The sequence below is a fragment of the Pipistrellus hanaki genome (genome assembly GCF_964339955.1).
Source record: "Pipistrellus hanaki genome assembly, chromosome: 2".
NCBI lineage: Eukaryota > Metazoa > Chordata > Mammalia > Chiroptera > Vespertilionidae > Pipistrellus > Pipistrellus hanaki.
In genome coordinates this window covers 41280336-41292820 of record NC_140504.1, presented here as the reverse complement: position 1 = coordinate 41292820, position 12485 = coordinate 41280336, and the positions used below count along the sequence as shown (strand labels likewise).

Here is a 12485-nt window from a genome sequence, read left to right as displayed (position 1 = left end):
TGTAATTAAGAAATGTTATTATCCTTAATATAGCTTTGATATGTAATACGTACTTAGATAGTCATATTAGTTTGAATAATAATACTTAAAACTTTAAAACACTAGCTTTAGCCTGGCGGGTATGGCTCAATGGTTAAGTATTGATCTATGAACCAGGAGATCACGGTTCAGTTTCCAATCAGGGGATATGCCTGGGTGGTGGGCTCAATCCCCATTGAAGGGATGCAGGAGGTAGTCAATCTATGATTCTCTCCCATCATTGATGTTTCTCTCTCTGTCTCTGCCTCTTCCTACCTCTCTGAAATCAATAAAAAGAAAATAAAAAAGAAACACAAAAAATGCTAGCTTTAAAACAACTTTATCAGATCTAGAGTGGGGCAAAAATAGGTTTACAATTGTGAGTATTTAAAATAGAGTTTATTTATGTATTACTGTTTATTAATTATTGTTTTAATTTTCATACAAACAAGTATAAATCTACTTTTTGCCCCACCCTGTATATCATAATTGTGTGTTTATATTTTTCATCTTAATTTGAATTTTCTGAAGGAAAAAGTGTTTATGCTTAAGGATACATACATAAAAACATGCATAGATGTTGTGTAGGAACTATGCATTTTATTTTTTATTTTTCTCTGTATTGGAAGACAATTCCTCATGAGTTTATGCATGACTCTGCATGTCTTAAGATCAGAGGCAATGACTAACTTTGCTCTGGACTATCTTTCAAAGCTGTTTCTACAAAGAACAGCACCAGGAGATAGAGATTGTGACTCCCTCCAGAACAAATGGAAATCTGACTTATTGTCCTTTATAATAATGTCTCCTTCCAGCAACCTCATGCTGTCTTACTGCTCATTATAATATACTGGAGGCCCAGCATGCAATTTGAAATCATGCATCGCTGGCCACCCTTGAGTCACCTGCCAGCTCCCTGGGCCCCGCAGCAGTGGAGGTCACTGCTGGTCCAGTCATGCCTCCCTTTCTGGCCCTTGAAGCAGCCGTGGCTCATGCTGATTGAGCCCTCACCCAGCACAGGCACGTGGAGGCCCCTGCCACCCGCCCCCAATGCTGTGCAGGGAAACCTCCTCCTGTCCAGTCAACTCATTATGGCATCCCGGTTAGTTAACATATTTCTCTCTCTCTCTAAAAAAAATAAAATAAAAAAATAATAAAAAATATACACACACATATACATACACACACATATATATAATATCTATAATATCTATTTATCTATATATCTATATCTATATATATTAGTGTTCTTTAAACTTGACATTCCTCTCCTGTAATGCAATCCCTTGTGTGTACCATGCAGATATCATGTGCCTTTATTTGGGTCACCTTGTGGGCACTGGGACTTGCGCACTGTAAAATGCTGGAGTTGCTGTGAATAATATTGTCTCTGACCCAGGAGTCTTGTGTCTTCTGTCAGTGTCTGTGAAACTGTGGGAGACTAACTTGTTAGAAATTATTGTAGACTAAAATCTTTGTTTTTTCACAGTTCTTGGCACAATTTAAAGATTTTTAAAAGTCCCAGTTAAATATTGGTTATTAACTAAGTATCTCAATAATCAATTTTTTAAAAAAAAATACATTTTACTGATTTTGTACAGAGGAAGGGAGAGAGATAGAGAGTTAGAAACATCCATGAGAGAGAGTCATCGATCAGCTGCCTCTTACACACCCCCTACTGGGGATATGCTCCCTCCTGTACATCCCGCCCTGGGGATGCACCCACAACCAAGGTACATGCCCTTGACCAGAATCGAACCCGGGTCCCTTCAGTCCCCAAGCTGACGCTCTATCCATTGAGCCAAACCAGTCCCAGCTCAATAATCAATTTTCCAAAATTCCAAAGAAAATTGGGATTTTAGAAAAATATACTAAGTGAGCACTAAAGTTCAATATAATACTGTTTTAAAACTTTTACCAAAGAGAGATCACATCTTACAAATTTATATATAAAAGGTAATGGAGGAACTCTACAGTTTCTCATAAATTGTAATGTTATGCCTAGATTTTGTGATCCCCAAAGACCACCAGGAAGCCAAGTTCGATGCAATAGCAAAAAGCCTGTATTTGGACTAGTCCAAGCTCTGTCTCACTTACACCCGACAGCAGTGTGGTGGAAGAGAGTGAGCTTCACCAGATTAAAGGGTTTTATAGGGGTCTGGGGGAGGGGTGGTGATGTCACTGCTTTGGCTGACCCTGATTGGTTGGGTGAGGGCTAGGGTCCAGTTACACAATGACATTCAAAATGGAGGATCAGGAGTTAGCCCTGCCCTGCCATTTCAGTAATACTGTGTGAAGTTTTTGAGACTAGTTTCTAAGGACAACAGTTGTTTAAATAAAAACTCAATCAGCCAAAACCGGTTTTGCTCAGTGGATAGCGCATTGGTCTGCGGACTGAAAGGTTCGATTCTGGTCAGGGGCATGTATCTTGGTTGCAGGGCACATCCCTGGTAGGGGGTGTGCAAGAGGCAGCTGATCGATGATTCTCTCTCATCGATGTTTCTGACTCTCTATCCCTCTCTCTTCCTCTCTGTAAAAAAAAAAATCAATAAAATATATTAAAAAAATAAATAAAAACTCAATTAGTGGTATTCCTATACTTATGTTTTCATATTTTAAAACATTAGTGAAAGCAAGTATTTTAAATTTTAGAACTTTAATTTAGCATTTTGTAAAATGCTAAATTTCCCACATGAAACAAAATGTTATGGTTGCATTTTTATTTCTCACATGGCAAAACCAGGAGATATATGACTATATTTCACATCCAGAATATATTAAATAATTGTATCAAGTATTTGAGTAGTATTAAATAAACTGTTTATATTTTACTTCTTTTTTAATATACATTTTTATTAATTTCAGAAAAAAAGGGAGGAGAGAGAGATAGAAACATCAGTAATGTAAGAGAATCATTGATTGGAGGCCTCCTGCACGCCCCACACTGGGCATGTGCCCCCACCAGGGCTTGAACCTGTGAACTCCTGATTCATAGGTCAATGTTCAACCACTGAGCCACACCAGCTAAGCTGCCTATCTCTATTTTTAATTTTATAGTTAAGAAGGATACTAGGTCATTAAAAACAATAGACATACTATTTTGTTTTGGACAGATATAGTTTCAACTGTCATCTAAACTACTTAAACTTTTTTTTTTTTTTTTTACCTCGAAGTCACCTTTTCCTAGGGGAAAAAAACCCACGAAAACCTTTTAGGTTTCAGTCTTCTGAAGACTAACTTTAAGCTACTTGATGCACTTCTGTGAGCCCAGGGAGTATAGTTTTGTCGCTGAGGGTGACAGCAGAGCACTGACCTTCCCGCCCAGCCTGGAGCATTTGTCTTCAGCCATAATGTCACACTTTTCTTCAGAAGCTTCCTGATTCTTTCTCTTAGATTCATACGAAGTCTTAGTGGTCTTTTGAAACCAATTATAGGAGCCCTATTAAATCTGAGATACTTTATTTTCTAATTTTCTTCATGGGTGTGTTATCCTATATAATTGGAAGGTCTCCCCAAGGGAGGCCCCTGTCATCTGTCATTCTACACCAGGCCCCCAGGAACAGAAAGCTTTTACTGCTAAAGGTTTCCGAGAGGCTAGAGTCCCTTTTAGGGTCCTACATCCCCCTGGGTATATGGAATTTCACACACACACACACACACACACACACACACACACACACACACAAAGAATCATAGCTAGTTAACAAAAGGAATTAGTAATTAGACAGTAGGTCAGAGAGGGAAAAGAAAGATGGAAAGGTATTCATTAAGGAGGGCACTCATTTTCTCCCAGGGGCCTTGTTACCTGTGCAGGCCTTTGCCTCTGGGGGGCAGCATCTCCCTGTGAAGGAGGAGAGAACCTTGGGAAAGGAGTTTGCCTCTTTGTAGTCAGTCACTCCTTTTTTTTTCATTTTACTCGCAATAAGAGAAAACTAGCTTCTCACTGGAATATCACAACGAAGCCTCCCATACCTGAATAAGATTAAATATTTAAGCAGAATCACCTCTCCACTATAGAAACACATTCAGAAAGTAAGGACTGTTGGCTGTTCTCTGAGTCAACCACTCAAATATGGGTCTCCACCTACCTGTGGATCCACCTTTGGTAATATCAGACACAGTAATAAGAACAATAAATGCATATTTACTCACTGTGGTTTTTCAGTGGCATATCATTATTGAAAGGTGTTAATATACATATTTATTATAATTATGAAAGATTTATGGGAGTCAAATCTGACATTGAAAGTGGTCACGATATATGTTGTGTAGAAAAATAGATTAAATATTATATTTATAGCAGGATTTTTTTTTTTTAATAACATACCTACAGACATTTATAAAAAGGAAAACATTATGTAAAGTTATAACCAACGTTTTAACAGTAGTTCCCTTTGGCTGGTAAAATTTCAATGGTTTTTATTTTCTGCTTTGCATCCTTCTGTATTTTCTCACTTTTCCACATTGTACACTTAAGTATGTACTATACAATAGAACAATTAATAGTGAATTTCAACATTTAACTGAATATTTAAATATGAATTGCCTCAATGTTAGTCCTACATTTGCCTGTCCTATGTTCTGGCTTTTATTGATTAGCTAGAGGCCTGTTGCATGAAGTTTATGCAAGAGTAGGCCTTCTCAGCCCTGGCTGCCTCAGCTCTCACTGGCTTCGTTTGTAAGGTCATCTGGATAGTCGTTCCACTGTTCAGCTGTTGGGTTGATTTGCATATTATGCTTTTATTATTATAGATATTTATCTGGCACATGTAACTAGCAGAAAGTTGTTTGGGGTGGATTAGATGTCAGAACCAAGCATTAGTGGATGCTCAAACCACAGAGACTTGACACAGGAAATTGTAATTTTGCTACTGTTATGAATCGTAATATAAATATCTATGTTTTCCGATGGTCTTAGGTGATCCCTGTGAAAGGGTTATTCAATCCCCAAAGGGGTTACGACCCACAGGTTGAGAACCGCTGACCTAAAGGAACTTCTCAATATTTAAATCAGGTGTGCTGTTTTAAATCAGGCCCCTGTGGCATAGGCATCTGTGGTTACATGAGTGGACTCTAGTCAGAGACCTGGGTTCCATCCTTCCTCTTCTAATGATACTTGCTATGTGATCTTCGCCAACTGATCTCACTTCTCCGAGTCTCAGTTTTCTTACCTGTAAAATGGGGTATCCTGATGTGATAATGGGATCTTCATATGGTGTTTGGCACACAGCAAGTAACAATACATGGTAACTGCTACTATTCATCACGTTGGTGGTTTTGACTCTGACCTGAACATTAAAATCACCTGCAGAACCTTTAACACATGACTTAACAGGTCTGCAGTGATGCTCCCAGCAAGGTATTTTTTAAAAGTTGCTCCAGTGATTGAGAACTGTTACACCAGCAGGTCTACAATATGCCTTAGAGCAGCAGCACCAGCATCTCCTGAGAACTGGTGAGAAGCTCAAATTCCAGGCCCTCCCTCCCAGCCATAGAGAATGAGAAGTTCTGGGAGAGGCCCCAGCAATCCAGGTTTTAGCAAGCCTTGCGGGAGATTTTGATGCATGCTCAAGTTTGTGAACCACTGCACTAGATTGTTTGCTAAGTGAAGGCATGAACTAGCTGTGTTTGTCTTGTTCAGTGCCCTATTCCTAGGACTTACCACTGTGCCATATGCAGATTCAGTTTACTTCAATTAAGGTCAATGTTCTGTGAAGGCACTGTGCCTGCAACCTGGGAAAACGGTGCTGTGAGAGACAAGTCCTTGCCCTCTCAGCTTGCTTACTGCCTCCCAAACTCGATTCTTTCTTTCTGCTCTCACCGCCCCATAAGCACACCTCTCGCTCTGATTGTAACATTTATATGCATTTTTATGTGTCTGTGTCCCCCACTCAAGTGAACAAACAGCCTTCACTCATTTTCTTAGGAGATGCTCTAATACAGTTGCATTGCTGGACCCGGTTCTGCATTAGAAAGCAATGGACTGTGTTTCCTGATGTAAAATGATGAGGGTGGGGAGTCTGGTATATCAGTCAAGGTTTGATCAGGGAAACAGAACAACACTGTGAGTCTTAGGGTATAAGGGATTTATCTTAGAAATTAGACCTTACACCATTGTGGGAAGACCCAGGGTAAAGAAGTTGGAGAATCAAAGTTACTAATCAGCCTTCCCCAGGCATTGGTGCTGTAGGACAAGTCGGAGATTTTAAGAAAGTCTGGACAAGCATGTCCTGCTGCCAGAGAAACAGTGAGAGGCGTTAGTGAAGGAAACCCTCAGAGGCTGTTGCCCTAGAGTGCCTCCTGTGGCTGTAGGTCAACATGGCCTGCAGTGGGGGAGAGAGCTACTCACCAAATAAGGAAGGATGAGGCTAGGCCTGAGTTCTTGCCTCCGAGTTCTCACTCACTGCATCTCACTCTGTGACTTTCCAAGAGTCCTGGCTCTGCTTCTTTCCATTTTCTTGTTTGTTTGTTTGTTTGTTTGTTTGTTTTTAATATATTTTATTGATTTTTTTACAGAGAGGAAGAGAGAGGGATAGAGAGTTAGAAACATTGATGAGAGAGAATCATTGATCAGCCTCCTCTTGCACACCCCCCTCCCCAGCTGGGGATGTGCCTGCAACCAAGGTACATGCCCTTGATCAAAATCAAACTTGGGACCTTTCAGTCCACAAGCCGACGCTCTACCCATTGAGCCAAACCGGTTTTGGCTTTCCATTTTATTGTTCACACACAAATATCTCCTTTGAACAAATCTAACCCAGAACCATACAGAAAAGGGGCTTCTTGGAAACAATTCCGGTTTAGCTAAGTTGACCAAAGCACCCGGTTGGTAAACAGTGCTTATGTGAAAAAGCTGGTACTTTCATTTTTTTCCCAAGAGCTACTATTTTATCTGTTTTTAATAATGGTGGTATTTCCACACACTCAGACATACCATATAGAAAAGAGAGGAGACAGAAAAGCTTCCATAATAAAGATTTTTTGCTAGTTTCAGGATTCTAAAGCATCAGTCAAATAGAAGTTTAAGATTACGTTCAGAAAATAAGTTCTCTCCTTTCTGATCTTTTTGATAGGAAGGGTCTTGTAATAGAAGTTTTCTCACATATATTTTGCAAGCTTGGTCCATGAATATCTAATGATACTTCCCTGTTATTAGGGCAGGTGCCACAAATATTGTAGAAAATGAAATAATTTGAGGTGGGTCATAGTAGTGTTTTATATGCATTTGCATAATGATTTCATATGCTTATTCAGTTGTTGAAACATTTTAAATTATGTGCATTTGGGGCCAGTCTGGTTCTTAGAGTTACTAGGAAGCACAGATCAGCTCCCAGTTTACTTGTTTGTGTTAATGGCATTACTATTTCCTTAGGTAACTAGGCTAGAAAAATTTTTGTCATCTTTGACTTATTCCTGTCCATCACTTCTCATACTCAGTAAGTAATTTGTTTATAAGTCTTTGAAAGGCCCATCTTGTACTCTTCATTTTTATTGCAACAAATATAGTGAATATAATGCTCAGTTATCTGTCTGTCGGTCTCTCCTTTCCTCCATCCATCCATCCATTCATCCCTCCATGCATGCCTTGTGAATCTCATAACCTTCCTATTAAAAAAAATATTTGAAAGATAACAAAGTGGAACACTGTAAACCTGGATTAAAGGGAAACAGAATAGGCCTAAATCAATTGTTCCCACCTTTAAATCTCCTAGAATCAATGGAGAACTTTTGAAAAATACTGATACTCAGAACAACTCACAGAGATTTGGCTTCCTATGGTCTAGAGCAGTGTTTCCCAACCTTCTCTCATGATGAGAATCACCTGGTGGAGTTGTTAAAACACAGATTCCTGAATCCCAACTAAGAAGTGCTAAACTAGAATTTTTGAGAACATATAGGTAAAATTGCATACCTAACTTAGTGCTCTGTATATAACATCTTTCTTAGAGCACTAGTTAAGTATACAATTTTACCTATATGTTCCCAAAAATTCTAGTTTAGCACTTCTTAGTTGGGATTCAGGAATCTGTGTTTTAACAACTCCACCAGGTGATTCTCATCATGAGAGAAGGTTGGGAAACACTGGTCTAGAGCTCCCTTGGTTATTCTTTTTTTTTTAAATATATTTTTATTGATTTTTTACAGAGAGGAAGGGAGAGAGATAGAGAGCTAGAAACGTCGATGACAGAGAAACACCGACCAGCTGCCTCTTACACACCTCCCACCGGGGATGTGCCCGCAACCAACGTATATGCCCCTGACTGGAATCAAACCTGGGACCTTTCAGTCCGCAGACCGATGCTCTACCACTGAGCCAAACCGGTTTTGGCTCCCTTGGTTATTCTAATTTGCAAGCATGTTGGGAACTGTTGGAATTGAAAATGAGCGAGTAGATATTAACAGACACTTGATATGAGCTGAATACAACCTTTGTATGACTGCAAAGGCAAAAGGGGATATATGCTCTGCTGAACACATCTCATTGACTGACAAATATTTCCCCCTAGATTAAATTCTAAAAGTAACATAGTTATGTTCCAGTAATGCAACAATAGCTCTCCTTTACTGAATGGTTGCCATGTGCTAAGCATTATGCCAGTTCTTTTAAGTCTCACCAGACACCTATAATGTGAGCATATTATTAACCTAATATTTCAGATGAGAAAACTGGGATGTTGATAACTTAAATAAGTTTCCAGCTTTTGGATTCAGGGCTGTCTAATTGCAGAACCCTGGTTCTTAACCATTTTATTGCACTGCCTCTAATGTGAATACTGGGCAATACCTCCAGTTAAGCTTTTGCAAGACACAGCATGTGGCAGCCAAATGGAGATTCTTGTAAAATAAAGGCTGAAGGTAAATAATTTAACAAGGGCAATTTTTGCTAGGTATTTAGATAAGTAATAAAAGGCTGAATTCTAATCGACTGAATGGCAGAATGACTGGTTGCTATGAAGTGCACTGACCACCAGGGGGTTGATGTTCAACACAGGAGCTGCTCCCTGGTGGTCAGTGCTCTCCCACAGCGGGAGAACTGCTCAGCCAGAAACCAGGCTCACTGCTGGCAAGTGCAGCAGCAGTGGCAGGAGCTTCTACTGTTCTGCAGCAGTGCTAAGAATGTCCGACTGCTGGCTTAGGCCTGCTTACCCCAGGGAATGGGCCTAAGCCATCAGTCAGACATCCCCTGAGGGCTCCCAGACTGTAAGAAGGCACAGGCCTGGCTGAGGAACCCTCCCCAAATGCACAAATTTTGTGTACTGGGCCTCTAGTTTAGATAACATTTTTCTGCTGATCATCTAACTTACAGGTAGAGACACTGGTACTTCTGGAAGAGTGTGTTGTTCTCATATCTTCTGGATTCTTTTAAGTGTTCTCATAGAAGTCTTGGGGTGGTCTGGCTTCTCCCACAGAGCACCAGCAGGGGTCTGGGGGGAGGTGGGGTAGAGCATGAGTGCAGGACAGATTGGGATGAGGCTTAGCAGGAAATGGAAAAAGGGCTAGAAAACTGGTAAGGGCATCCTGCTTGAGGTACTCAGCCTGGGCAATATGAGGAAAGTGTGTTGGGCTGAAAAGGAGGAAATTCCTGTCCTGAAGAGGAGTATAAATGGATGAAGCTGTGTGGTTTCAGAGCCAAGGTCAGAGGCATGGGTGTGCCTTTGGCTTGGGAGTGGGAGGAGGGTGCAAATATTTAAAGAGTAAAAGGTAGGTTCTGGATCACAGGAAACTTAAGATAAAGTTGTAAAGTAGAAATACCTCATGTTGCCAAGTGAGACCCATATGGTTTTTATACCAGCCCGAGTGGTTATCATTCTTTAAACTATGCCTTGAGTCCAGTCTCATCTCATTCTAATCAATACCTTCCAGAGTTTTCAGAATAATGTGTTTAATAGACTCTTTCAGCAGGTCTCCACCCAAGAACTGTCAGAGGCTCTCTACTGCCTACTTCAAATCCAAACTACCAGTTGGGCTTAATTTTATCTTTCTACCTTGTCCATTCTTCCTATCCCATTCATCAGGTCTGCTTACTGCTCCACAAATGATCATGGCATGGATTAAACATCAGTTCCACATGCTTTAGTCCTAACTTCTCAATGGGATTGTAAATTCTTTCAGGAGTTCGTCTCTTAACACTTGTTTCTCTTTTTTTTCAGTTCCTAGTGCTAAGCAAACAGTAAATAGCCAATGCCAGGGCTTAACTTCATCATAGTTTACCCTGAGCAGTACTCAGAACAACATCAGACACAGTAAGATATTTAATCAGGGTTTTTGTATTGAGATAATGACCATCTCAGATTCAGAAATGTGTGTTTTGTAATGCCAACATTGATAATAATACCTCAGGGTAACTTGGTGTAATGAAGTTCCAAAGGTCTGAGTATGAACACTAGCTCTGTCATGCAGTAATTGTGTGACCCTAAACAGGGCACTGGGAGCTAGTTTCCTCATTGTAAATGACAGGTGGTCATGGGGACCTCAGAGTTGTTGTGGGACTAAGTCACACACCAAACAGAAACTGTCTAGCATGGTAAATGGCTCATTAGGCATTCAGTAAATACCTATTAAAGAAAATTAAAAATCTCTTATCACTTTTTATTCTATTATATTTCTAATTATTACCATTACTTGAATCAGGAAGATAATTTTAAATTTTCTTTAAACTTTTTTGAGGTTTGATATTTTTGCTAGTAAAAAGTTGGTAGGCATCCCAATAACATAGAGTATTTTTTTTTGTTTTCTTTTTTGGTAATTAACTAGATCTTTAAAAAAAATTAACGAAGAAACACAAATCATTCTTAACTTTGAGCTGAAAATCAGGAGAGACAGAGGGGGAAAAAAGAGGGAGAAAGAGGAGGAAGGGAAGATAGAGAGATACTTTAGATTGCTGATGGAAACATCTTTCGCAAACCCTTGATTTAGAGCCCATAATGAAATCCTGGTATTAGGAAAGCCCACTTAAGGAACCCCTGCTTGTTCCAGAGTCTCCATATTAGAGTATGCTCTCTGATCAACTGGACTTTGCTGCAGGATCGGTGTGGCTGAAAGCAGACTACTGTGAATTAACCAAGAGTGAGAACATGAAGATCAAACTTTATTTCACCCTGAACCAGAAAGATAAAATGGCATTCTTCTCTATTGACATTCTATCCCCATCTTCTTGTCCTCCCATTCAGGGCTGCTGACAGGTTGCTGGAGCTATTGTGCCAGGTGTGGAGGTTCTGCAACTGGTCAAGAAATCTAACTCTCAGATGTTGGCTCTGCTCCTGCATCCCGAGGTCGGCCCTTGAACACGCAGGGCTTTAGTTGCTTCTGTAAATATAGTAACATTCTGTTAATATGATATTATCATTCAATAAGAGAAGAGTGAAGCTACCAGTTAATAAGATGAGAGTTTTTCCTGACATCATTGGTTCTTTATTGATAAGTACAGATAATTTTTGAAATGGAATAAAAACTCAGAGGCTCAAATGCATGCAATAACTTGAAGTAGCAGTGCCACATGCATCCACAAGCAACTGTAGGTGTTTAAGCCCTGTCCTGTTTCCCTAATCAGAACACAGCAAGGATTATGCAATGTGTGCTTCCCTGAGATTAGAAGCAATTAATCATATTGTCCTTTTTTGGTAAAAATTAGCGTTCTTCAATGTTGTAGCAAAAAGATGACTTGATGATAAAATGTGGCTAGAGAGGCATTTCCTCATAAAATTTATGAATAAATTTTGCACACATCTTATGATATTTCCTGGTCAATTATAAAAAAAAGATTTCCTTCTATATCCCTACTCCTGCTTCCATTGTTATTATTAAACTCAGAACTTCTCAAAACTAAGGATTGCTCACTCTAATAGACAAATAGAAACTCCTATTTCACAGCCTTGTTGCAAAGAGTAGTTGAGTTAATAGAAATTAATGACTTCTGAGAAAAACTCTGACTCAGAAAGAGAATTAACAGAATAACTTTGTGAAGTGGGAGTAACTATTTGATATAACTAACCTGTTTTGGAAACAGAAAGTCATTAGTTTACTTCCCCTTGTCCTCCCTTTGGCCAGTCTGTCTTTCTTGTTGTCCCTTTTTTACCTCTGGTAGCTTTTGTTATTATTTTTGCCCTATTAAGAAGTACAGCATTCAGTCTCTTGACTTTCCTTATTTTCACATGTGTTGAAGGACCAGATGCCATAGTTTATTCAGAATGGCAAGAATCTTTGTATGGAAGTCAATGACAACCATTCTAAGATACATATTTGTTATTAGAAAAGCAAACAGCAGTAGGCCACAAGGCAAATTTGTTTGTCCATTTTCTGTGCTAGTTAAGAAAACCCATAAGGAAGATTCAGAAAGGATTTATAATCCTGCACAAAGGCTTGTGTGGTCCATAGAAATTGATGGTGTCCACATTGGCAGTCTTATCACTTCTCTCTAGGTTGTTTTGAAGCTTCGTGGTTTTTGGTGCATTATACCAGGGTATGTG

At 39.5% G+C, this 12485-nt stretch overlaps 1 protein-coding gene across 1 annotated transcript in view; it reads right to left on the bottom strand.

The window, feature by feature from the left end:
- Positions 1 to 11086: 11086 nt before the first annotated feature.
- Positions 11087 to 12485, bottom strand: part of LOC311616477 (kininogen-1-like) — a 39101-nt gene continuing 37702 nt past the window's right edge. The window contains exon 10 of the mRNA XM_084871832.1: positions 11087 to 11325. Within this exon, the coding sequence (XP_084727958.1) occupies positions 11254 to 11325 (72 nt within the window). The 3' untranslated portion in view covers positions 11087 to 11253. The remainder of the gene's footprint in view (positions 11326 to 12485) is intronic.